We start from the raw sequence: 27,959 nt of genomic DNA on the forward strand, positions 1-27,959 counted from the left end.
ACTTTCAAAATCTAACAAAAATGTCTCTTTTTTTCATGATAGGTGAAATGGCTATTTTGTTTTCCATGTACGGTGAAAGGACCTATTTATTTTCCTTGATATGCGATCTAGACCCACCCTTCAGTCTGGGCAAAAAGTGCCGTTTTTTAAAGATCCTCGCCCAGTTTCTTATCCTTGTCAATCAAAGAATAGCTCTCTATACATTTTCTTTCATTCTCTGAGCAAAAAAGGTTTTCTTTTAGCCTATTCTATTCTATACAATGTTTGTATGCATTAGATATCAAGTTTTGCAAAGTATGGAAAATCGGGGCCCTACCTGTACGCTTGCCCAAAGCAGACACGAAAAGTGACCCATATCTCTAACCTGCATAGCATCGAAAATCCTCGAACACATTGTACATAGCCATGTGATGAAACATTTTGAACATTATAACATACTAACAGATTGTCAGCATGGCTTTAGATCAAAAAGATCTACAGAACTCCAACTGATACTTACTATTCATGACATTGCAAGTTCTCTACAACAAAACAAATCTATTCATGCTGCTGTGTTAGATTTTTCGAAAGCCTTCGATAAAGTCCCACATCAACGCTTACTAATGAAGCTGGAGCGTCATGGTATCCATGGTAACCTCTTATCCTGGATGGAATCCTTTCTCACTAAGAGGGTTCAAACTGTCATCTGTGAGGGTGCAACATCTACCTCCTCCCCAGTGACTTCGGGTGTACCACAAGGATCAGTACTAGGCCCGCTGTTGTTCCTAACATACATCAACGACTTGCCAAATGGTCTAACCTCTACAGTTAAGCTGTTTGCCGATGACACCCTTTTGTACGGAGTGGTGGTTGAAGACTCAGATTGCGAAAATCTCCAAGACGACCTCAATAAACTAGAAACCTGGCAACATAAGTGGCAGATGCAATTTAACCCTTCTAAATGCAACATCATCTGTATTTCAAATAAGCAATGTCCTCCCCAACGGTCATATTTGTTCTGTGGGTCCAAACTTGAACAAGTAGATTCTGCATCTTACCTAGGAATTGCCGTTAACAGTAAATTAAGGTGGTCTGACCATATCTCATCTATATCAAGCAAGGCGAGTCGATCCTTGGGGGTGATGAAGAGAAATCTCTGGAACTGCCCCAGGAAAGTACGCGAAACGGCCTACACCAGCATCGTCCGACCCAAATTGGAGTACGCAAGTGCCTCGTGGGACCCACATTACAAAAAAGATATTTCAACCCTGGAGAGAGTTCAAAGGAAAGCTGCTCGTTTTTGCCTTCAAAACTTCAACAACGCAGCAAGCGTGACAGACATGCTATCTGACTTGAAATGGGACACATTAGAAACAAGACGAAAGAAAAACAGACTGACTCTAATGTACAAACTTAGTCATAACTTAATGGACATAACCACAGAAGAACACTTAATACTAAACAGTGAAAAAAGAACACGCAACAGCCATGCTTTTAAGTATAGGATGCCAAAAGTATCTAAGGACGTTTTTAAGTTTTCTTTTTTTCCTAGATCAATAACGGAGTGGAACTTACTGCCCGCTGACTTAGTAAATTGCAAGTCATTATCTGATTTTAAGTTAAATTTAGGAAAGCACGTGAAATGAGTTAAGTAAATTGTACTTAAGAATTATTTTTTAATTATCCTTTTTGTCTAGCGTATGCATATGTGCATATATGTTTGGTACAGTTGATGTGATGTCTTGCGGGACTTTATCAACTAAATAAATGTAGATGTAGTGTCTTCACCGTTGTATGAATTTTCAAACTGATCACTCGTAATGCAAATCCTTAATTGCTCGAGCTTTCATACGATAACTCATTTATTATATGACTGATTGCACTGCAGTGTAAATTAAAAATTAACGATAAATTTACCTGCTCTCAGCCAATCACAATGAAGTAAATTTCTCAGTTATATAATAATTACCAAAAAATGCTCCGTTTTCCCAGTGTGGCGCGCATACTCAAGTGGACATAAAATGTTTAAGCAAGCAACCGGAACGATGATCCTGCTGGTATGCGTTGGATCAATAGTGATCTAATCGGCTTTACATATAAAATGAAGAATACAAAAGCAAAAACCGACACAACGTAGAATGATTTTTTGAAGGTGTACTATATTTCGGCTGGCCAAACCAGCCTTCTTCAGGTACAATGGAAGATTTTACATTGGTGCGCGTTTTTATGTAGCCGATATTTACGTAATACCGGAAATACGCAAAAGTAATAGATGGTGTAAATTGAAGATAAGCATACGGTAAAATAAAATAACATGATAAAAGAACACAATAAAAGAAAACAAATGGAAACAATTAATATGTTTCTTCGCGGATGTTCAGACCATTAGGATCAATTGTTCCCTGGCCTTACGGATAGAGTCTCGTTTCTAACCGAGACTCTATCCGTAAGGCCAGGGAAGCTTTTTTAATTCAAAAAGGCAGAACAATTGATCCTAATGGTCTGAACATCCGCGAAGAAACATATTAATTGTTCCATTTGTTTTCTTTTATTATGTTCTTTTATCATGTTATTTTATTTTACCGTATGCTTATCTTCAATTTACACCATCTATTACTTTTGCGTATTTCCGGTATTACGTAAATATCGGCTACATAAAAACGCGCACCAATGTAAAATCTTCCATTGTACCTGAAGAAGGCTGGTTTGGCCAGCCGAAATATAGTACACCTTCAAAAAATCATTCTACGTTGTGTCGGTTTTTGCTTTTGTATTCTTCAAGTGGACAAGTTTCTGCGTTTGTACGCAGCGCAGGCGTTAGCATAGAAACCATACAAGCTTTCAATTTTCAGTTGTTACAACGATAACAACAAGATCGAAAACACTCCATCTCGTCACGATGAACTGAGCCCCTGGAACTGATTTTCATTTCACCGCGCGAAACGTAAACTGGTGGAACTGGTGAGAATGTGCTGAGGATCTTCTTCAGAGAGTCCTGGGTACTAGAGCTCACCGCGAGCAGAAAACATGTCAGAGAGACCGCAAATGGACAGGTTATTGAGAAGTTTGTTTTGGTTGAAAAACGCCAATGATGGAACAATACATCAACTCTGAATATATTTAAAAGTTTCAATTTTCGCCAGACACAACCTCATTCTCTACAAACTAACAAAGTCCTCAGGGCTGGAGCTGGCGACAGAAGAAATCTTCATACACACGGAACCTGTCATCTTTGTCAGCATGCAGTCCCGAGAGAAGATGACATCACAAATCGCAGCTGAACTTTGTCTTGTTCTTTACTAATGGGGACAAGGAAGAAGAAGCCTTGTGCACGAGATGGCGACTACTCTGTTAAAGCTCAAGTAGACTTAATACTGCGGCAAAGGCGTTATGCGATTACCACGGCTTTGCAGGCGAAGATATGTCGTGGTGTTGTTGGGTTTGATTACAGCAATGTCCGTGTTATGGACTTATTGGATTGGAAGTCGTCTCCAAATTGATTCTGAAATCCTCCCCAAAGGTTTGCAGTCGACAAGACACGAAACAGCAAAGTTTTTGAGGCTTAAGGAAGGCAATTTTCAAGAAAACGAATTGACAAGAAAGAGAGAGGAAAGTGGAGTAGTTCGTACGTCCCGGCCAGTACTGGGGTATACAGTTACATCAAAGGCTAAGGTGGCCAAGAAGATAACAGAAATAAGATTACTGCAAAGGCTGAAAGAGGTAAATATTGTTTTAACCTATGTCAACGTATTTATGAAAGCTAACTAAGTACAATGTACCAGTGTACATATGGAGCAATAGAATTTTTCATTTAGTGGGTCAGTTCTGTTACACCTACACGTGTTACGTCTTGAGTGTCATGAAATTTTTATTACATTGTAACCACTATAAAGCTTACGTTGAAAAACCAGTCATTAATCCATTCATGGAGACATCAGAAAAAAGTTTCTAAACGTCGTCTTACTAAAGCACAGAGTCATAATCTAGCATAGTTTCTTTGCTTTCCGTGCATGTTAGTTCAATAGTGGGGAATACCCCTTAAGATTGAGTGGTAATTAATTAGCTTCTTTCTTTGTGAAACGACACAAAGACAACTGGCATTTTTGGGTTAAAAAGTTGTTGAATAATTAAGGACCACTTTACAGTTTGACGAAATATTCTAATTCTTGCCATTTGTATCCCTGGAAATATTTTGATTTCTTCTATTGAATTCCATTGTTTTTTTAAATTTTATGTTCTCTTTGTGTTCTATCACTAGCAGTTTTCAGATATCACCTCATCTTCAAACTGCGAAGCAGTGATGGTCAATTATACTAAACAAACTTTGTGACATTTTTTCAAGATCTCTGTAAATATCTCACAAAAAATTTAATTTGTAAAATGAAGTTGTGATGGGTGAGATAAAATTGTCATGTTTTCTAGGGCTGGACAATTTTTTAGTTATCAAAGTTTGATGAAAATATGAATTATATATTTGTGTCTTTTATTTTGAACCTTTTTGCCCCTTCAGTTAATTTTAAGTTTCATAATTGAATTTAAAATTTCAAAGCATGAAGTCAAAAACTTTACATTATAATTTTTTCCTCTTTGTATCTAAAATTAACAATTTTTCTCTCAGAAGGACGAGTGTTTGGTATTGAACCTTTTAATCTCTTTTCAAGCTCTTAATTGGGTCAAGATTAGCTTTTACAAGGAAAAACAAAGTAAAACAATAAATAGATCAAGATTTTTGACTTTTTTATGACAAAATTAACAAACCTAAATTATAAATGTATCTACCTAATTTAAAGTGTAAATCAAACCATCTTTTGCTGATTTTAATTCTGGGTGGGAATCAATCAGGCTGGGAATTTATTGAAACTAGAGTCCAAGGTTTTGTATTAAAAAAAGAAAAACACATGACTCTTCTGAACATAAGGAAGGTAATTGAGACAGAAATGGTATCATATCAAGTTTCATGTCATTGGACTATTCACACTACTGTATGCTACTGGATCATACATCCTTCTATAAAACCATATAAGTCATGTCACTGGATCAGGATTCATGTCACTGGATCCAACTTCATGTCATTGGATGGTGCATCATTCTATCTGACTATAATGTGTAAAATAGGGTTTGCATGCCTTTATGACTCCTATGGTTCATGACATTTGTACATTTACCGTTATCTAAAACGATTTTTGGTCTCTTGATCTTCCTTTGCTTTATACCTGTTTCTGAAGGGCACTTGATGCTGTGTTGTTAGGAGTCTGACAGAATGATGATATGACTCAGATCCAATGACATGAAGTCTGATCCAATGGCATGATGGCCATTACAGCCTCGTGGAGTATGATTCAATGACCTGACTTATATGGTCCTGATAGAATGATGTATGATCTGATGATATAGCATGGATGGTCCAATGGCATGAAACTTGATTCTATGTCATTTTTGTCCCAATTCCCGCTCCATACGAACATGTCTATTGCTTATAAATTATGATTGTATGGTTACAGACCTCAAAAGCCAAAATTTTAAAGGAGGGTATGAGCTAAAACTGGAATTTTGAGAGGAATTGGGTAAGGAGGGGGATTTATGCCAAAAATCCTCCTCAGGATATGTATGGATATTTTCTTGAACAACACATTAAGGGCACCATAAAGTTCTGAAGCACATTTAGGAGGGTGCCAAGGGAGAGTTGGTGAGAAGAAAAGAACAAAGTAAATTTCTAATTTAAAAGTAGACAGTTACTGTCTTAGTGAACTCTGATTATCATGTTGGTCACCAAAGTCTCTTCACATTGAATATAATATATAGATTTCATCAAGCCTAAAAGTGGAGCTCCTGGACCAGGTTGTTCAAAGCCTGATTGAGCTAACTCAGGATAAGCGAGAATTTTGATTTGAGTTTTGTAACTTTGTGTGGGGTTTTTTGTTTATTGTTTGACCTTCTGTTTTGAGTTTGAATAATCTCAAACAACACAAAACATAAGTAGTAAAAACATTTTTATGCAAGAAAAATGTATACTTCAGTTAAATTTCAATCCTGGGTTAGCATTAATTGGCTTCTGAACAACCCGGCCCTGAATACAACAAATAAACCTGGCTTGAGACCACAATCCAATCGAAAACCAGCACTTGGTCAGCGGTCAACTTCAAAAAAAGCATGTGATCTCGATGAGCTATAAACTTGAGCCTGCAATATGGGTCTGTGATACTGGCCAGCAGATACCTTGTTTTGACAGGTGTTAATTAACCATAACATGGACGTCTGACAACAAAGATGTACACTGTAAACCAAGGCTGTATGTCTCTGTCAACCTACGCATGTATTAGCAGGAGTATGGTTGCCATGTTGCGCGACTCTGCCGCCATCATGGTTGTCATGCATACGTGCCCATGAGCAATACCACTAGCCATGATAACCATGAGAAAATCTATTTGTGGGTTTCCTTTTCTTTCCTATATGGACCACCAGAGCACTGCTATTATCATCCCATACTACTGACTACATGCGTTGATGAAGAGAAATTAATTTAGTCTTCACATGTACAAGAGAAAACAGATCAAAGGTGTTTTTATTTACCTTGTAACATCTGTTATATTTAAGACTAAAAGCAGTTTTCAATTGATTGCCTTGAAAGTAATCAGGCAATTCCTTTGGTTTTGGTTTTACGAAGGATAAGATTGGCTGAGTAGTCGAATTGGTAAGTAATTTATTAGTTTGGCTTCAAACTTGCATTTGGTTTTGGCACTCAATTGAAAACTGCTCTATTAATGCAATTTATAGTAAATTAATCAAGTTTATTACATGTATCTTGGCAGTTGGAGAAAAACAAGTTGCAGAGGCAATCAGAAGTGTTACTTGTGAATTCCGTGGACTCTCTAAGAAAGGATGTCCTAGAAACTTTCAAAAATACCTTTAAAGTTCTTGGTTACAGAGTTACTTTGTTGAAAGATACTGAGAAATCAATTTCAATGAAAAAGGAATGGTCGGGACATAGGTGGTGTTTTAGAGGAAAAATGCGAGGAAATGCGACTGCAGCATCTACTTGCTTTCAAAGGGATGATCTCCTCTTGCTTCAAGAAAACCAGAGGGTGAGTTATTGTATTGGATCATGTGTACTTAAGGCATCTGACAGCTGAGTATCGACTGATACTATCGGTCAACATTTCAACCAAGTGCCTGTCCACATTTTGACTGAGTATTGGCTGATATGTCGACCATCACTTGGACTTGGTCGACATGTTGACCAACACTGGTTGCCTCTATACCAACATGCATGTCAGATGATATTGGGTCGATACTCAGCTGATACTTAACTGAAACCCAGCCAACATGACTTTGGTAGATAGTTTACCAACACTCGGCCCTAGCCCTTTGAAAGGGACTTTCAGTGACCTTTGTCTGTCCTCGGCCTTTCATGCCAGCAACATTCATCTATGTCAAAGACTGTTTTTTTTTTTCTCATCATTGCTTTTTACACACTGCAAATCGGTAAAGGTTTAAAACGACAATAAAAAGTGGAGTACCGCAATAACTGCCCTTGTTGTTTTCGGAATAAGCAGCCTCTGGGGCTCGTTATTTTTGGGGGGCCATTACTTTCGAGCGGTTGTTACTTTTGGGGAGCAACAAACGCTATAAAAAGTTGGCATGATTGGGCTCTTCTTCCAGTTTAAATCTATATTGCTGCCACATGGGGGAGCTCTTCATGTCTAGACTGTGTTGTCAATGAGTCAACAGCAGGAAAACTAGTTAGATACCATAAACTGTTTATACTTCATGGTACACTGCTATTTTAGTCTGCTGTAACAATATCTCAGTGTGATGGTAGAGTTTTCAATTCAAATTTCAAGAAATGTTTCTTTTAATACACACCAGTTAAAATTGATATTAATTTGAATCAAAGTTTCCTATATTATGTTCCTGTTACTTGATGAAAATTCAACAGGTTTTGTTTTAAGATGGCTCAACCTGAACTGATGAAGCACAATTATTTGTCAAGGGAAGGGGCTAGGAGATGGCTGCCATTTCAGTAAAACAATGGTTAACATTACACATATACCACCGACAGTTGACCAATATATGGCCGACTATTGATTGCAATGTGATGGTTGAGGTGTCAACCAAGTGTCGACTGACATACTGACCACGTGTTGACTGATAGTGTCAACTGATGGTCTACCAATTAACTTGAATGACATGTTGACCGATACATGGCTGACTCTTGGTCAACATATTGACTGAGTATCAGCTGATATATCGACTGACACTTGGTCTACATGTTGACCGATAGTATTGACTGATACTCGGCTGACTGATGACTCAAGTGCACATGATCTGTTGTATTTATGCATGGATTTTTTCATATTGTTATAGAATCTGAAAAGATGGGATTCTTTATACTATTTCAGATGTCGCCAGCTCCAGGCATGGAGAAACTACTTCTAAGGAATGATGGTTTCTGTTACTTGATCTCTGCCTCCAAACATGTTTCAGGTATGGTAATAAAAGTGTCACTAGGAATTTGCAGCTGCCATTGGCAGTGCGCACTCCTTTTTTCAATAATTTCAAGTTTTTAAAGTCAAAAAACTGTTAATGACGTTCTGTTAGTCTTCTCAAGAATTTAATTATCCATTTGCATCAAAATGTTCCTCCAAAATTTTGGAAAAAGGAAAAAACGTCGCCATTTCACAGACGACTGACAACCACTGCACTCTGATGGTTGACAGTATACTAGTTGCTCAGCCAATCAGATTGCAGCATTTGCATTAGTATACAGTAGAATTCTACTCATGCTAAATAGTTCTTAGTGATAATTTAATGATGCCCTATTTTGCAGCTTTTAAAAGCAAGCCTGTATCATCCCATTGTTTTGTGTTGCCAGCACAAAAAAAGTTGCTTCTTCAAGACATCAAAGAAGGAAGAAGTCAGTCGTTCACTTTGAAATCTCTTGAATCGATTGCTACGCCATTTCAAAACTGGGGACATACAAGTTCTGCTAGTGAGAAAATGTATCTACTCATTTGTTGTTTTAAATCAAATTGATGTTTTTAATTATTTGTCCAATGCAACAGAACAAAGGTGAAAAGATGTATTTTTTTTCCTGAAAACCTCAAGTTAAGAAGTTTTAGTTGATATCATTAACTCTGAGGACTCTCAACTGGGTTGATACTTTTCCCAAAGAATGAGAATAGAAAACAGACGTTCTAATTGTTTGCTTTCTTGGGAGTCTTAGTCATCAAAGCATCTTAGCACATCTTAGAAATGTTTTCCTTGATTCTAAGCAGCAACATGATTATGTCTCAAGCACTTGACTTGGATTAAGGTACTTTGGAGGCAATTTTTTACTTTAAAATGAACTTCAGACTTGTTGTTACTTGGAAGCAGTTTCTACAAAAATTGGTTGTTTGAATCCCGATGCGAAAAGAGTTATTGTTTGAGTGTGAGAGTGTAAGTTTATTTTGTTTTGCATGCATGAGTGGGACTAATAATTGTGAGACCTGAATCCCTTGTATGTATGGATGATCAATATATTCATGATTACATAAGAGTGAGACTTCTTTATCTTCAATAAAAGAGTTACTGTATATAAAAATAAGCTCTACATGCATATTACTTGTAAAATCTATAGTATATTTTATCATTTAAAATGTTTAAATTGTTTCTCCCTTTTGGTCTTCAGGAATGAGTTGTCAGAGGCTGTTGTACAGTCGTTTCCAGCAGATGTGCTCCTGATTGAAGACAAGGTTGTCATAGTACAGGTTTATGCCTTAGTTACCTCAGTATCTCCTCTCAGGGTATACAGACACAAAGAGGGACACATGTATCTCCAAGGAACAGAGAATGGAAAATTTGTAAGTTCATTGTGAGAACTTAGATAAATTTCACTTAGTATGAATTCTTTTAAGACTGAATTAGACTTTCTCCAATGTTACAAACACACTGGTGTACTAATTTAATATAATAATTGTACTTGTTGTATTAAATAATTTAATAACTTAATATTGTACTAGCTGGCTAGTGACATGTCAGATTTGTAAGGAAAACAATTCTTAATCAACCAGATCAGATTTTCTGCTAGTCAGGCAGTCAAGATTTGGTATTTAAAATTGTTTGGCAAGGTCTGGCATTGAAACTTTTTAAATTGCCTATATTGGAGAGTTTAGATTAATAAAATCTGAGATATCCATGTTTTTTAATTTCTGCTGTGTTCAGCTCTTATTTTTGCTAAAAATGGGAAATTTTTATTTTTATGAATCCTGAAAGAATGACTGTTTTGTTCTCACCAGAGAAGCTAGTAGAAATACGAAACTGACCGGCCAAATCTGAATTACAATTTACTTATCAGTAATTAAATTATACTTATGAGATGGTCTATATTTTGTATATAACTTTGTAGATATTCAGAGTCTATGATGTATTTTGTGAGGGGTAACTTTGATTGTCTGGACTTAAAGTTTCTGAATTTTTTTGTTGTGCATTTTCTCAATGTAGATGATCTTTATGGCCAAAAATTGTCGTAACAATGTTTATGTAGACTGATTGAGACCTCCTCAGTGATGATCCTATCAGACTATGCACATAGCAATGATTTTATATTATCCCTTAGAACATTTTAGTTTGAGTTCTCAGTTATTTAGGTGGATTTGTTTGTTTGATCCTTAGGGTGCTTTTGAGAAATGGAGCCTTGATAAGTTTTTTAAACACCTAGAGGGCAATTTTGGTGAAAACAAAGCCAGTGAAGCAATTGAGTGGATGGATGACCATATTGTGAAAATGTTTCTTTTACTTGAACCTACACTTGTTACCTACTTAGGTTTTACTGCTAGTAGAAGAAAACAAACTTCCAGGTAGGTACACCGGTAGTCTAACTAGTCAAGTGTTTTCACTGTTAGACACCTGGCTAATGGTTTTATTAGTTATTTTTGTGAGGGCTTATACAGAGTAGGAGATCACATAATATAAGCCAAATGGGCTGTGTTTTGATATTTCACACTCTCCAGGGCATAATGTTATTTGGTTGTATTATCTTTTATACCATGAAAATGCAGGAAAGAAGTTGTTTACTCGATGGGACTATACCCAACCTTCCTGATGTGCGCTACATTTATTGTATTGGTCACTATATTTTCTATGAAATTTGGAAATAATTGCAACAAACCGTTGCTGTTCTACGTGGCATTAGTGTTTCATTCATGTTTGGCTGTAATTCTCCTTTGTGCTTTAAGTAAAATCACGCCATAGAATGATTTTGACAAGTTTCACATCTTCTCCTCCAGGACTTAAAAAGACTGGTCACCACTAGCAGCTGACATCCTTGTTTTCTGTAGAACTTTGCCAGAAAACATCCCCTGTGCTAAAGTTAACCCAAAAATAGTGAAAGATATTTCATTTTCTTGGCAACCAATAAACTGTCCACTTTTATCTTTTATCCAGCTAGCACTTCCCTTCAAGGCAAATATTAGACTTCTGAAGAAGAGCTGCATACTTTACCTATATAAAAGTGGGGATTGGGTAGGGGGTGGGAGTGTGGAGGGGCTTACCCCAAAGCCTCTTCTTCTTGCAGTCCTGCAAGTATATATTAGATTTCTAATGACACTTCTTTGATTAATGTTCAGGTGCAAGCAATGTTTCCAGGCCTTGGAAATCACTTTTACTTTTACCTCATCTCTCAGTCCTTTTATTTTAGAGGTAAGTGTATCGGTAAGGAACATACAAGGTAAAATAAAATCCCACCATCTCTTTTTGGTGCCCAATGGGAGGAACCACTCCGTGATGTTAATAATCAGTGATAATTTGCACTATTTTTATATCTTATCAATAACTGAACAACTCTTAGAGATAAACAGCAGTTTGTGCGAAGAATTAATTCCAACCATTTACATCTAATTAAGACACAAAGTTACTTTTAAGTGGTACAAGGGTTACACTTGCAAATTTCCTAAGCAGGTGCCTATTAAATCCAAAATGCAATAAGATTCTTACTCAGACCATACCACCACTTTAAGCGTGTATCCCCAGTCTGCCTTGTTTTATTGGACTGCAAACACCTCAAAAACACACAATTTGGTAAATCACATGTGTGATTTCCCTGAAATTTTGAAACTGAATTTATGATGTTGTCCATGGCTGTTTTGATATTGTGAAAAGCTTACCAAAAGAAGACCAAATTTGTGTGTGCTTGATTTTAGGAAAAGGTGCCAATTTCAGTAATGACTTGGAAACATTAATCAGTATGTACACAAAATGTTTTTGGCTTCTCTACAGTGGTGGATAATAATCAATAGTAAATTAAGGAAATTGTACTAACTTGCTACTGTTGGTTAGTCATTGATGTGTGATTGGCTGATAACGATCAATCTTTGAAACTAGGGATCAACAATTGATATTGATCATCACTTTTCACGGTGATGCTTGGTGCCCTTAGTTTGTTGAGTCTGATTCTATGAGTAAGAAATTAGTCGAGAGACTGTTGGTCACTGATTGTTGATCAGCTTTAGATAATCCTGGAGAATAAACTGTCATTTAGCTAACAATGTTAAGCCTGTTGTTGTTGTTCACCAGAGTGGAAAATTTTGTGGAGGCTGTATGACATGTTCCATATATATTTAACTTTTTCTTTATTGTCCATTCAAGGTTAAGTCTCCTGCTTTTGAAAATGTTTCCCTGAGGGTAGTTCAGGACACTGTCAATCTATTGTTTAATATGTCATCTGTTCCGTTGTCCCATGACATATATCAGAGCTTGGAAGTGATGATGGAAAAAATGGTAATCAAGGTCAGTGATCTTGAAAATATTTAGTATTTATACATGGGTGCCAAAATATACCCTCTCAGTGACATAACAATTAATACAAGACACAAAGTAAGCTCTACAGTCAAATAATTAATGTCAAGACAAAATCTCTGAACATAGTGTTACAGTGCAAAAAATGTCTCTTGGAGGGGTATAATCAGTGGAATAGATTTGATTATTTTAGTGCTAAATTTATGTGTAAGCCCTGGATACAAGTCCTTATATTTGAGGAGAAGGGGTTACGTATGTATTTTAGAGGCTTTTTATCATGAAAAAACTGAGTTGGATAAGCTTTTGGGTTTTGAAAAGCACTCTAATATGGAAACAAGCAAAAAGAGCAAACAACATTTTGACGTGGCCAAGATGCTTTCGTCAAGTTCCAAAAAATATGCGAAGGTCTAAGCTTGTGCCCTAACAACTGGGTTCAATCAAATTGGGTCTTGGGTATATTATTTTTCAAGTTAATGGTATTAATCTTCATGACTAAATTTGTTTGAAACTGAAATTCCAAAACACATGTACCCATGTTAAGACCAATCAAGCCGGATAAGCTGCGGAAGTGTACCTACAGTGTAACAGGTGATATAAAGACAATGACATTACAACAGTAGACAGGGCTTCTAATTGGGTAACTGTGAATTTCTGTATGACGATATTAATATTATTACAAAATGAAAGTCAGTCCTAAACATATGTGTACTTTAGATGTACATGTTTATGTATTTGTTTTTAGATTAAATTGAGGCCAAAACTGATATGGATCAATATTTTGGAACTCTAAAGGGATTATACCTAAGATACTGGCTTTCAATATAAAACTTTCTTTTTCTGTAAGCCTTTTTTGTTTTCTGTCAATCAGAACTGTCAACCCCAACAAGTGAAGGGACAATGTTTGACAGATGACTTGCTGGAGTACTTGTTAGAAACCAAACGGGAAGAACAGCATTTAGGAAACTTTAAACAGGTTTTGTGTACATTCTCTTTCTGTTTTGATGGCTTTTAGTTGCTTTAATCTTGACTTAAGATGTAACAAATTCTTGAACAACTTCAAGTCTAGCCAGCTGAGTAGAGGGAATAATAAGAGGGCAATATTTGTGTGTCTTGGATCAGAGGAAAAAGTAGGTTTCATTGTTTGGATGAGGGCAATTAAATGAATGTCCAGTGTCACAGATTTTAGCCAAATTCATACCTGTGAAAATGACCACCAAAATGAGTGAAACATAAGAGTGACCACTAAAAACAGCGAGGGAACATTTCAACAACACAGCAAATACAAAAGAAGGCACTGATGGACAAAAATAGAAGAAGTCTTAATAAAATAGACGGAACTCAGCTCTGACATGGTCCCTTTGAGGCCTCTTTGCAAATCTGGTTCCTCCATAGTATCCTCAACTTGAGAAAAGTCATTCTCTATTTTTTCTGAGAATTCTCTCAGTCTCATTAGAATTCTTCAATCATGTGTGTGACTGCTTAGGTCTCTTGTGATATACTGGGGATGACAAATTGGAATATACTAATTATGATACCTTGTCTCTTTCTCTTTCACTAACAGCTTTATCCAACCCGACATGGTCATAAGTACAAGACACTGATGCTTGAGTTGCTTGACACTGGTGTAGAGTTGGATGTCAAGCACAGAACTGGCTTAGGAACACCTGATGTACATGACATTCTGACAAGATTTGAAGCACAGAGGGCAACAAATGATTGGTAAGTTAGTTCGTTACTGCAGTGTAAGTCAAAATTGCAAGAATGTTTTGCACTTTCACCTCTGAGCAATACCTTATTGTCTTTGAGAAATAATTAACACCTTGAAAGAAAAAATTGCCTGTTTTGAATGGTCATAAGACAGAGCAGTTAAAGCGTACTGCAACAGGAGGCAAGCAAGCCCTGTAGGGATATCTCATAACAGTGAAATCATAGAGGGGTAGTGAATGGTCCTTAAAAACTCTGGGTCTCGCAAAATTTTAGTCGAATTTCATGGGTCTCGCAGTCTCGTTTTTAGCAGTTATGTGCATCTCGCAGTCTTGGAGTCTCAATTTTTTGCAAGGCTAAGGGTCTTGTAGGGCTGATTTGTTTGTTCATCTGTTTTTATAAATGACGTCTTTTCTTCATTTGATATTGAATTTCAATGAAGCAACTTACAAATTTCTGAGAAAAATTAAAGTTAATCCTAACTTCTTCTAAATTGTCTGAATTTCACAAAAAGCTATAAAACTTACCGCAATGTCGGTTTTATTGCCAGAAAAACAGTTGTTTTATCTAGGATATCATAATGTTGTGTGTTATAATCAAATTTCCAGTTCCAGCCCATTCGAAGAAGCTGGCGAAATAAAAAGGCTGTACGAGCTCATTCTAGCTATCAACTAAATCTGGGGCTTGAATTTTGAATGTCTTGGCTTGCAGAGAAATACGCTTGTCTCACCATCTTGCAAAGTCTTGCATTTACCATTCGCCACCCCTTCATAGGGAAAAGGGTTGTGTTTGTAGGAGGGGGGCATCCATTGTTTCACCAACCCCTGTCCCCTTTGTATGTTCATGGGGTACGAGTTTGCATGTGCATAAAAAGCTAAAAATTATTCTGAAATTTATATGTGGCCTCTTAAACATTCCTGTGTCATTTCTTACTTGCTGTGGCCTTAATTAAATGCAGGCAGCACAAAGGAGGTACAAAATCAACATCATCAACAAGAAATTCAAGAGTATCAGCAGGTAATCACATTTGTTTTAAAATTTGGCAACAACACTGGTTTAGAGTGTAGACAAGTGTCAATTCAGACTCTGGTTTATAGGAATTTAACATCATTTTCTATTTTTACGATAACTGCAGAAATTCTCGTGCGCTGATTGGCTAATTTTTATTGTCAATAAACGGACAGACACATGAATTTATAATTTATGCGATGCTTCAACGGGTGAGAGCGGACAATTTGACAAAAAACAAATTGATGTCAGATTTTAATGCATCTGTCCTGTTATTCGCAATGAATTTTGTCATAACAATGTTTAAGTAGTCTGCAGATCCACTCGGCTATCGCCTCATGGATCCACAGCTATTTTGACAATGTTATGACGAAATTCATGATCAATAACAGGACAGATGCATGAAAAACTGAGGTCAATTTGTTAAATAATCGTGTCCCCCTGATAAAATAACTCTTGTATGTTAACAGTGGCGGATCCAGACCTTGAGCTAAGAGGGGGAGGGGGGGTTCTTGCCCTGCCGGCTTTTCTTCCTTCTGCAATTGTTTTTTGACCCAAAATAAGGCCCCCCCTGACCCCTCCCCTAAATCTGCCACTGGTTAATCTGTGTTATTTTTCAGTTGCTACAAAACTTCTTAGTTATTTTTTAACATTATTATTGGTTAAATTGACATTTGAATTCCAGCTCAAGTATAATTACAGGTTTCAGTTTTTATGCTGGGAAAAGGCTTTTTATAAAACAGTAACTGTGTTATCCTTAGTCAACTCCAGAATCCAACTAAGAGAAATGTGTGCTGTCTGGTAAGTTATATAAATCAAGTTTGGTTTTGTTTTCTGTTATGAAGAAATTTTATTTTTGTGTCTTTCAGACTTGGAAAAGGAAACGGTGTGTAACAATGGTAAGGTGAAAGTATTTTTAATTTGTACTATAATTAAGCATTGCAATGCTTTCATTTCATTTATCACATATTCTTGCATTTTGCACCAGAATTGGAAAGGTCTTGGGTTTAACTCTGTATTTTTCAAACTTTTTTTCTTACAACTGCATATGTTGCTGTTAATAGTATAATATCTTTTGCTCCAATTTCTATACTATCTTAACTTGCCATTGACTGTCAACTTGGCAATGCATTTTTATGACAGTTGCTCTTGGGTCAAAAAACAGAAACAGACTTACGTTAATTGCTAATAGACTTCCTGAAAAGGCTGTCACATAATGTGTTACTGATACAGGACATTTCTCTAATTGTTATTTAGATCCAGAAGCAGACCCTGTTCTGATAGAATTCAATACTCGACCAACAGTAGTTCTTCGCCCAGAGTTCACAAGTGACGTTTTCATGTATCAAACTACTGTCTCATTTGATACAATGGTCCTACAGCTTTGGGGAAAAACTTCCACTTGTCAGTCAAATGTTCGGATCAACACAAAGCATGAGGAAGACACCCAGTGAGTACACATACATGTATGAAGCTCTGTTCAGGATTATTAGTCATGTTGTAGACAGTTAACGGACCATGAATTCAAAGCTAAGGGTCTGTGAGTCTCTTACAAAATGGACACATTTTTTCTGACTTCTAAGTTGTCTAGATGTGCGATTCATAAAGCCATGTTTGTTGTAATCTAGCGATAAAATCTATTGCAGCTGAAAAAAGGTTGTGCAAGTCAGAACAAATTCTTTATCTGATTACAGATGTCAGTTTAACATTGCTGCTGTTTTTGTTTTCTTTACAAATTGTTAATTCTCAAATTGTTGGTAAGAGATTAATAATTAGAGTTAATATAGCTTGTTAGGTCTATAATGTGCGAAATAAGGTAGATTGTCATGGTTGTGGCGTAATATATCAAACACGAGAGACAGTGTTTCATCGTTATATCCAAGCACTGAGGAGAGACTTGAAAATACGACGTACAGTGGGGTGCAGTGGAGTATTTTTGACGAAATTCGAGGTGTTTGGATAGCCAATAAAACACTGTCTTGAGTGTTTGATATATCTTCTCGATTGAAACAAAAACTAAGGATTAAACAGAGAAGTAAAATTGTCAAAATCTATGCTAATTAGACCGTGTATCCAAACCTCCTTCACGGGTGTGATTTTCTTTGTTTGAACTTGATGAATTGTTAATGAGTTTGTGACCTTTTTTTCAGAACATCAAACCATTCCCTTGGCGTGGGCTGGAACAAGTTTTCCATATTTGTTGTTGACACCAGCCTGGCCACGCCTGAAATAGTGAATACATACCGCTTGTTTGTGTTTCGTCAAAGACGTTCTGAGACAGAAAAGACGTTTGATAAAGAATCTGCTCATCAAGTTTGTGCACACTACCAGGTAGTTGATTTGTTAGGATACAGAGATCATAACAAACTCATAACTGTAATATGTGGTTTTCATATTTCCCTGATTGGATTTGATCTGGCATGCAGTGGAGGCTAATCCTGCATGGAGTTTTTTTTTTTTTTAACTCTGTCATGTTATTTGAGGTTGGAAAGATCTCCCTAAATTAACGTCCATTACGAGCTATGGGTAGGGTTCAATCTGAGAATATGAAAATGACGTACAAACAACTTCAACTCCAGAGTATTTCTTCACATTGCCCTTTCTCGCCAGGCAGGAAGGTGAAAAGTGACCCTCCAAAATATGGTTGTGGCAGCTGTCATACAATCACTACCTACAAGCACAGTTTATAACTCTGTACTGGATCAAAAACATTCCAACATTCAAGAAAATTGTGACATGAAATACTGGGACGAATTTAATACTTTCATTGTCATTAGCTCTTCAGTGTCCCTAGCTAAAGGAAGCTTTATTGTACCTAACTCGTTAAATGTTGCAGGAAACCTAATACTAATGCGAAGCAACTTTGGAGTTCTATTCTGCTAATCTTCTTCCTTCTTATAAATAGGAGTCTCTTGACATAGCATAGTGTCAACAGAGGGGCAACCTAAGGTCAGAAGGCTACTAGACTTCATAACAAATGTATAGTGACTGGTTTTGTTGTCACGTAATTTCCCAGGAATGCAGCCTGCAAGTTATTCCTAACACTCCTTGTGGTCTGCAGAACCTACCAGGCTTAACTTGGGAGAGGTTTCTCCTTAATCAACAGCAACTTCCACGTTGTAAAACTGGGCACGAGTCAGGTGAATATTGATCACAAAGTTCAGACCTTAGATTTTTAAAAATTTAAGATGGCTCTGAACCCTATGTACAGAATTTTTTTAAACTTTGCCAAAAGTTGCGTCTTATCATGCTTATCAAAATTTTGATGATATTGCCGATAGGTCGTTGGGTTCTTCCGTGTGCCAGCTGTGATGGCTCTAACAGTTGTTACTGGAGAGAAGCAGTTTGGGCTCCTTACTCGTGTCATTACAATGTGCTGTCAAGGGATGATACCAGGACATGTCTTGCAAACAAGAAGGTCGGTTCATGTTTAAACTATTAACTTGAGTGTACGAGAACAGAACTCAGGAATTCACGATTCTTTGAGAGAAATTTCCTGAAAACAGGTTAAAGTGTTGTAAAAGATGACGGCGTATAGGTAGAATGGTACTGTTACTGATAGACTGTTGAAGTGGTGATTTTTGATACGCTTGTTTTTCCGCAGTGTAGTAAGTAACTTAGAATGTCTAAAAGTTGTTTTCTATTTTGGTGTAGATTCTATTTATTGGAGACTCCACCAATCGTGGCATCATGTATTACCTTATGGAGAAGGTGAGAAGGAAGCGCTAAAGAGAATTTTTCTATCGTTAAGCTAGTAATTGTTAAACCTTTACCCTCTAAGGCGAACAGCAGTTTTTCCCAAATCAGCAAATAGACTCTCTGCCTGTGTACAATATACCATTTGAAAGCCACTGATCAGCTTATGTTTAAAAAAATTGACATCAACAGCTATAAAGGAGGTAGTCATTCTGAGAGAAATTGCATTAAAATGTGAAACTGAAAAACTTCCAACACTTATCAACTCTCAAATATCATAGGTATATCCCTAAGCTATAGCTTATTACGCAGGTCTTAGTTCATAGCTTGATGTGAAACAAGTCTTGCTTGCCATTTGCATCTCAAAAAAGAAATTGGAAACTTGTGGGGGTGGTCAATCATGTCTCAGAAGATAGGAGGCTGTCACAAATTTTTGACTTCAATGAGTAGATTTGTACAAAGCAGTTTTCGTGGCAAAAATTCATAGAGAAATGTCTCAGATATTCACAAAGTTATGACGTTGTGTGCCAATTGGCACTCTTGAGAAGTAAAGGGTTAACCAAAGAGTATTACAGTTAAGATACAGGATGTAACTTTGGTTGGCATTAGGGAATAGAGATACAATGATTCTTTACTGTATCTCTTACAAGCTTTGCATCTTCATTGCAGCTAAATGGTTCGTTAAGAAAATGGGAGAAGACTCATACGATGAAAATCTACAGTGACGAGTTAAACGGTCGACGAACCTCAGTCAGCTTCGCTTACTACCCTCAGTTTTGGCTTCCTGAAAACAAAAGACCTGCATTTGTTAAAGCGCTTTACCAGCTAATAGCAAGGTATTTGGAAATCCAAATGTTGTACACCTAAATTAACTGTCTTTAACTGCTAGTTACGTCATGATTCTTAGATGATTATCAACGCAATGCAATGGCATTTAACTTACAAGTGTGGCCTATTTGTTTCCTAAGTTAGTACCGTTAAGTTCCAATTTCAGCAGCCCTTGGAGGCCATTGATACGTATGCCTTGATAATCACGCGCGAGAGCCGCACTTGGAGAATATCGGCCGGAGGTTTTGACAGTACAGAGGTCCGTACAAAAATGACATAGGGTCGATATTCTCACGGTAAGGTCGCAAGCAAGCTTGGTTGATAAAAGAAAGAAAAAGAAATGGAATCTTTTATGTGAAAGAAAGTTCTATCAGAAACGTAAGCCATAAAACTACCAGAAAGTCTTCAGGAGTGATCGTGCAGATAGATCATTCGGGACAGTGCCCTGTCGAAGGCTTAGAGAATATTGTACCGGTTATTAGGGCAACCTCATTGGTTGACTTTAATTATTGGCCCTCTGAACTAACTTAAAAATGAAAAGATAACCTTAATTGGCAATTTGGCCTCTAAAGCTTGGAAAGAAAACTTACACAAGGATAGCATCTTGTAACTGTTTTGTTGTTACAGGTTTCTTCCTCTGGAAAATAACACCAACACCATTCTCGTAGTGGGCGGAGTGCAGTGGATGGGTTCAAGACATATCACAGAGACCAATAAGGCGTTAACGAGGTACCATATGTTATTTATCCAATCTGCTACCATTGTTGAGTGAATTTCTTACCAATGGATGGCTGGTGTTGTTGTCCGTGTGTCTGATTCTGAGTTCGGTCTGTTAAAGCGCAAGTCGGAATGTCGGCACCATTAAAGCCAAGTAATACGGGCAAAATTGTTGTATTAAGCCTGGTTTCACTACGAGATGAGCGTAGCACAACGGCAGTGAGGACGCCCACAACGCGAACGTAAGTACGCACGCATGCGCAGAAAAGATAATTGCCTTATTTTCTGTACCATACCTACAGTGAAACAAGATGGCGGACGATGCTTCTGCGTCACGGTATTCTTACAACAGCGCATCCTAACTTGACATAATTATAAGCACAAGCACAAGAAGAACAAAAACTTTTGTTCTGCTTGTGCTTGTGCTTATGCTTGTGCTGTGGGCGTCAGCACCACCGTGTGTTTAATAATAATAATAATAATAATAATAATAATAATAATAATAATAATAATAATAATAATAATAATAATAATAATAATAATGGCATTTCGGGCAGTATATCCACAGGGTGGCTCTTCGCCTGCCCGATGCTAACTAAATTTACAATTGTAAAAAGGTTAAAAGATATATAAAAATTTATATCTATATGTAAACGAGATAAAATTGTGTTTTAAGATATGCTAAAATAAATAAATGAATAAATAAATAATTAAAATTATGCCAGATGTTCTAAAGCTCTCTTAAAAATAATGTTTTTGGTGTCTTTACAAAATTTAATATAGTCTTGGCAGCACCTCACGTTGCTGGGCAACGTGTCAAATAAACTTGTAGTCTGGTCCTGTAGAGTATTATTAATTAAAGATCTCTCTAACTGAATGCTGTTACTAGATCTTAAGCATCTTTGGTGTTGAAATACATTAAGTTTCAGATAACTTGGCCAATATGGGTTGTGAAGGGCTTTGTGAGTTGCCTTAAGTAGGTTCCATTCGCGTTGTTCCTTTACGGGAAGCCATTTAAGTTTCGTAAGGATGTCTTCGGATGACACAAATCTACCAAGCACAAAACTAGCTGTAGCCTTTTGTACTCTCTGGAGACGTTTCATTAAATAATCCGGGAGTGAGTGGTATATTATGTCATTATAATATAGCTTGCTTAGAACCAGTGCCCGTGCCAAATTCTTTTTGATATGGAAAGGCAGGATGTTCTTTAACTTCCTTAGGGTTGTTAGAGTAGCATAGCAGGACGCTGCTACTTGTCTGACATTTCCTTCCCAGTTCAGATGCTCATGGATGTGAGACCCCAATAATTTAGTGGTGGTCACTCGTTCCAAGGGGATGTTGTTGATTGTGATTTCGAACTTTTCAGTGTTTAAATGATGGACCTTTGATAACTGCGGAGTAGATAATAACATCAGCTTAGTCTTGGAAGGATTAATGACTAAGTTTGCTTCACGTGACCGCGCTTCCAATTTGCCTATACTTGCAGAAAGTTCAGTTAGAGTTGATTGAAGATCTGCTGGTTTGCAGTGTGTGTACAATGTGGTATCATCAGCATATTGATGACATTTAACTCCGCGTGCATATGACTGAAGGTCAGCGACGTAAATATTGAAAATGAGTGGCCCCATGATAGAACCTTGAGGTACGCCGAAACTCACCATACAAAGCTCTGACGTTTTGTCGTCGACTTGCACAAAGTGTTTCCTTCCTGTAAGATATTGGATCGTCCATTTAAGATATTCCTTGGAAAAGCCCAACAGGCTAAGCTTTTCAAGAACAGTCTTGTACTTGATGGTATCAAACGCCTTAGAGAAATCGGCTACTACCATGAGGGTAACTTCTCCTCGCTTCATGGCGCGAATAATGTCATCTCTGATCCCTAATAGAACAGTAGTTGTTGAGTGTCCTTTTCTGAAGCCTGAGATATTCTCTTTTAACAGGAAGTAAGAATCAATGTAATCGATGACTTGGTGGTGTACGAGTCTTTCAAAAACTTTTGAAAGGACCGGAAGTATTGATATCGGTCTCATGTCTGATACACTGAAGGTAGGGCCACTGGTCTTAGGGATTGGGGTTATCCTCGCAACTTTCCAAGCTTCGGGAAATGTTGATGTGACAACACAGGAATTTATCACGTCTGTCAAAGGTCCTGCAATCAGGTCGGCTACAGGCTTTAGGAGCTTAGCTGGTATTTGGTCAGGTCCTGTCGATGTATCGGAACGAATTGATTTGATTTCCTTGAGGACTTCTTCATATTTAACGTGGCGCAAGGTGAATGATCTTTCCCCTATCGGGCATGGCTGCAAGCTATCAACAAAGTTCAGTAGGTCTTCTTTTACGTCAACGTCTGCATTTCCGGTGGTGCGTTGGGCAACTTCTGCAAAATGCTTGTTAAGCTCACTGACATCCAGACGTAAAGGCTGTGGACATGGGTCAAAATACGGTGTATAATACGCCAGACCTCTTTCGGTTTCGTTGATGATAATGCCGTATTGATGAACGATCGTTTCGCCTCTTTGATCGTTGTTTTCAGACGATTACGGACGTCGCGAAAAGCTTGCCAGGCATCGGGTGTTTTTAACGAGTGTGCCTTGTGTCTTAGTACATTTCTCTGATTTTGAAGACCTACAATTTCTCATCATGTAACCAGGGAGCTGGTGGCCGTGTGACCTTTGTGCGTGTCAGTGTAGCGTGTCGCTCAATACAGTCGAAGATGAGTGTAGTAAACATCTCTAGCTTTTCTTCAGGATCATCTGTAGCCTGAATGACACTAAATGGAAGGGATGTAAAGTCGCGAACGAACTCTTCTTCCTTAAACCCACGCTCTTTTCGAATCATTTTAAACCTTGGAACAAAGCGCTCAGCGCGAATGTTGAGGCACGCGTAAGGTGCATCATGGTCGCTCACATGCTTATGCTTGTGCTGTGGATGTCCTCTTGATAGTTAGGCTTATGCTTGTGCTTCTGCTTATGTCGTAGTGAAAAACAGGCCTTGCAAGTTTGAAAAGCGTTGTATGATTTGTGGCGAAAAGTTGCACAAAGTTGAGTTGGGTGTTCACACAAAATGTTGCCGCAGCCAACAATAGGGGTGGTAAATATGCGCAACAATACTTTAACTTGCAATGCAACCATGTTGCGCGACAACGTTGCCGGTATTACTTGGCTTTTATCGTCAACTGAAAAGGAGGTTTGTTTTCAGCATCATTATATCAAATTAATTCAGCTCAATTATTTGCCTTACATATTATCTTTTACTCGTCAGCCTTGGCTTGAATGGCATCAAAGTTATTATCAAGAGCCTGGGATCTGGATTCTACCTTCCCGTGCCAGGACTTCCTCGCCATGACTTGGTAAAGTTGTCCATGTGACATAGATTATGATATTAACTCCAGCAGGGAACACGTTACTAACATGATGCCTGCGTTTTCAGGCAGGACAACGCAAAACTGCCCAACGGAATCAGCGAGTTATAAGTGCAGCTAAGCAGCTTGGTTTTGAAGTGGTGGACACTTTTGGCATGACTGTGTCCAGATACAAGGACTTCCTTCTGGGAAACTGTGGTTGCCACTTCCATAAGGTGAGGAATGAGTTTAGACTAGTGGTAAAAATTCAGTAACGCAAAACCTTACTATTCGCCTCCCTTGATAAGGAGCAATGTTGGCTAATGTTGGCCAGGGGAGTTCGTGGAATTTCTTGAAGTGCGTGTGACAGCATTACAACACAGACATACACACTGTATCAACAGATGGTCAACGTCAAAAGCAGTCAATTAATGCTCCAAGTTAATGTCGACTCAAGCAAATGCTTATTATATTATTTCAATTTCGTAACCCACCATAAAGGGTAGGAACCCTATTGCAGAGAAGCAATATTACAGCCTGATTTTAAAAGTAGTTCAGTAAACGCCCATTTGAATTTGGAATGTAATCTTCTTTCAGGTTGTGGACATGAGGTCCTTAATCAAGGAAGAGGATGAAGTTCCCTCTCCATTGCTGGAGAACGAACAACACACTGACGTTTTACCCAGGTACCATGTGATGGGACCCATCAATAGCGTTTACTCAGAGCTAGTTATAAACAGAATGTGCAGTTAGAAGTTCAGGAAAAACTTGTCAGTGAGCGCGGCCAGTCACGAGGTAATAAGAAAGATGGATCAAAGATCGATGGATCAACAAACACAAGGAATATTTATGCTGCAAGAAAGCGTTCCGTTTTGTGTATGAGAGACACGAGAAATGTAACGTGACGTCTAACTGTGTTTCAAAACACCTAGCCATCCAATTAGAGGACACTTCACATAACCAACATTTTATAACAAGAAATTTTGAAATCACTGTTAAAACAGGAACTTATTTTGTTTTGGACATGATATGAGAGAATGAAAATACAGTACTGCAGCGGGTTATATAGGTTTACATTTTAGTCACGAAAATTAAAATTGTAAAGTAGTACAATTAATATTTTTTCCTGAATATGTATTGAAATATTTCAAATTATTTTCAAGGTCTTTAACAGAGTTAAGAGGCCAAGAGTATTTATTTGTATCAAAGTTGTTTTATTCGAAATATATGGATGAGAAAAATTACACTATAGAAAGGAATTTGTATTTCTTTATGAACTATTTTGTTACAGTTATTTATAGTAATTAATTACGTCAGGAAACCGATATTCGATTATAAAAATTTAGTTGCTCTCTGTATTATATACTAATATTCAGGACTCTGAAAACTGTGTTGATCGCAGTCTTAAACTGTTCCTTGTTTGGCAAATACTACTGTCCTATCGAGCTCTCTACACTTGCAGCTGTGCCAATGTGGAAGAAGATCCTTACAAGAACCTCATTGAACCAGAAATTAGGGGTAAAATATAAATAAAGTGGAACTGTTCAGCTTGAATTTGTCTTGCTAGGTGTGTTTCTGGTCTTTCAGCTGCCATTAACAGCTATTAACCAAGACTACATTTGTTCCAGCATGGCCCATTCCACTGCAGACAAAGTCTCGGTTGTTTTAGTTGGTACCGGGTGGGGGACTCGGGTGGGGGACTCGGGTGGGGAACTCCGTCGGGGATGCTCGTCGGAAAATTTGAATTAAACCCCTAAAGGAGATCAATGTTGGTGTAGCTCGAGCTTTATTTGACCTCTAAAAGATACAACTTAAAATGGGATAGGCTCGATTATTAGCCGCTGTTTAGGAAAGGAAAATCGTGCCTAAAAACAGAAATGAGAGTGTTTTTCTTGTTATTATTTCTTCGAGCACCCCTTAAAGATACTTTGATTGCCAAAACAGTGGTGTTTCGTCATTAACACCCTAAGTGAGGCCAGAATCCTTGATTTACACCCCTAAGCGAGACGACGAGCATCTACGACCTTTTCATATGGATTCCCCCCGCCCGGGGGTTGGCATAAGACTGTATGTACCGGTAATATGTTGTATAAAATAACTGAGCGCGCGCTCTCATTGGTCGATAGGTGTGTTTAGATGAGAGTATGTAAACACGGTTGTGACGTGTTAGGTTCGCGCGTATTTTTGAGAATTATTTTATACAAGCAACAGAGCATTTTTCCGTGTTTACATAGCCTCATCTAAACACTGGGGGGCTGGGAGAATTCTCGAAAATTATGCAAACCCGAGTCGTAGTCGAGGGTGTGCATAACTGTTTCGAATTCTCCCAACCCTCCTCGTATTTAAATGAGGCTATGTAAACGCGGAAAAAGTGTTCTACTGTTTAAATAACAACAACTGGCTATATTTGCATGACCATAAATACATACAGTCTGAGTGCTGCAAAAGATTTTGTAAACTAAAACTAAAACAGTAATTATTACCGTGAACATACAATAAGGTTATGATATAACAATCTAGTTAAATCGGTTTGATTTGAAAGAAGAATATCGCGTAGATAAAAGCAAGATGAAATGAATTTTGCTAATTGAATATGAACATCACACGATTATGGTAATATGATTATGGAAACATAATATGTAAGTACACAAGATAAAAAGGGCCTATTACTCCAAGCATTTTTGGCTTCTCTATGGATTCCATCGTTTAGAAAAGCTTCGAGTTGGTTACAAGTCAAACTTCCTTGTACTGTAGAAGTGAACGAGAAGGTCTTCATGTTCTCCTTCAATTTTTGTTAACGTCACGCAACTTTACCAGCTCGAGTAGATCGCGTGACGGTTATTGCCACGTGTAAAATTCACTCTAATCGTCAAAGAAAGCCATGTTTTCGGCAAAATTGAAGTTGCAGTCGTCGTCTGATATTTTCGTAGAGTTTGTGCTTGACGTATTTTCTTTCTTTCGTTTAGATCGAGCTGCTGGAAGGCTGTTGTTTCGCTTTCTCCAATTCCCGATCTTCTTAAATGACAAAACCCGAATGAAACTTGAAGATTTGGCAATGACATTCTTTGGCTTTGAGTTACGCTGATTCCAAGAGTCTGCACCATCAATGCTGTTCGTGTGATTCTTTGTTGCTTCATTGTTAAGTAAAGGAATAATAGCGTTTGGTGGCGATTCTGGTGGTCGGCCATTCACCACTAAATCTATCATGTACATCCAGCGGTGTCTCTGTAAAACCGAGTCACACTTGAGCGTGTAAACTTCTCCTTTGGTGATCAAGTTAAAGCGAAAGCTGTACATTCGTCGTTTAGCTAGCACACATCGTGAATCAGGGGTTAGCTCGATGCACTGCTGGAAATTATTGTGTCCCTCGACCGTTTTTCCCAATCGAAAGTAAAGCCCTGAAGCATTCAGCGACCCCCAGTACAGTCGCCATTTGCCAGTGTGATCTTCTTTCTTCAAGAAATCTGCATAGTAGGTTTCTGTTTGATCAGCCATGCTTGCTGTAAAACTTGAGCATCACACGAGACTCAAATATCCCAAAGGACTTCGACGTTTAATATTAGGTAGTGGGCGAAACCTCAATCAGGGTGGGTCCAGCTCGCACTTCGTTAAAACGCGGAGGAGGCAGATGTTTCGCTCGTGTAATTCGAATCCGGCATAGTGATTAGTTGTAAAAAATGTTTTCATTCAAAATTCGTTGAATTGATTCTCGATCATTCCTTGTCACAGTGTTGACAGGCAAAGTAAAACGTTAATTGTGTACAAGCGACTGGCATTTCCGAGTAAAGAGATCGTTCAGTGATAAAAAAAACCTCAGTCAATGAAATAAACACTACTCGAGTAAAGGAAAGCGGAACCGGGCAGAGTGATTTCGAAAACGATAATAAATTATTCATGTTGTGAACTGCTTGAT

The 27,959-nt window shown here is 37.8% G+C and overlaps 2 protein-coding genes across 2 annotated transcripts; one reads left to right on the top strand and one right to left on the bottom strand.

The window, feature by feature from the left end:
- The first annotated feature begins 2,981 nt into the window (after positions 1-2,981).
- Positions 2,982-25,600, top strand: LOC110047622 (cadherin-like and PC-esterase domain-containing protein 1). The gene is made up of 22 exons (XM_020753374.2): positions 2,982-3,699; positions 6,789-7,061; positions 8,379-8,463; positions 8,807-8,978; positions 9,650-9,821; positions 10,633-10,817; positions 11,586-11,658; positions 12,604-12,744; positions 13,622-13,726; positions 14,315-14,472; positions 15,416-15,474; positions 16,335-16,364; positions 16,723-16,915; positions 17,616-17,796; positions 18,482-18,605; positions 18,747-18,883; positions 19,120-19,176; positions 19,831-19,997; positions 20,617-20,718; positions 23,968-24,055; positions 24,136-24,282; positions 24,644-25,600. Exons 1-22 carry the CDS (start codon positions 3,370-3,372, stop codon positions 24,797-24,799), a joined length of 3,135 nt encoding a protein of 1,044 aa, XP_020609033.2. The 5' UTR covers positions 2,982-3,369; the 3' UTR covers positions 24,800-25,600.
- LOC110047699 (uncharacterized) lies at positions 25,240-27,915 on the bottom strand. Its single transcript, XM_020753462.2, has one exon. It carries the CDS (start codon positions 27,539-27,541, stop codon positions 26,909-26,911), a length of 633 nt encoding a protein of 210 aa, XP_020609121.1. The 5' UTR covers positions 27,542-27,915; the 3' UTR covers positions 25,240-26,908.
- Between the last annotated feature and the right edge of the window lie 44 nt (positions 27,916-27,959).

The sequence above is a fragment of the Orbicella faveolata genome, unplaced genomic scaffold, assembly GCF_042242905.1.
Source record: "Orbicella faveolata isolate gen_17 unplaced genomic scaffold, um_ofav_v1 contig_35, whole genome shotgun sequence".
Classification (NCBI taxonomy): domain Eukaryota; kingdom Metazoa; phylum Cnidaria; class Anthozoa; order Scleractinia; family Merulinidae; genus Orbicella; species Orbicella faveolata.

Coding starts and splice junctions, on each gene's coding strand:
- LOC110047622 (XM_020753374.2), top strand. CDS start 3,370: ATGCGATTACCACGGCTTTGCAGGCGAAGATATGTCGTGGTGTTGTTG. Junction 7,062..8,378: donor TGCTTCAAGAAAACCAGAGG/GTGAGTTATTGT, acceptor ATACTATTTCAG/ATGTCGCCAGCTCCAGGCAT. Junction 19,177..19,830: donor TGTATTACCTTATGGAGAAG/GTGAGAAGGAAG, acceptor TCTTCATTGCAG/CTAAATGGTTCGTTAAGAAA.
- LOC110047699 (XM_020753462.2), bottom strand. CDS start 27,541: ATGGCTGATCAAACAGAAACCTACTATGCAGATTTCTTGAAGAAAGAA.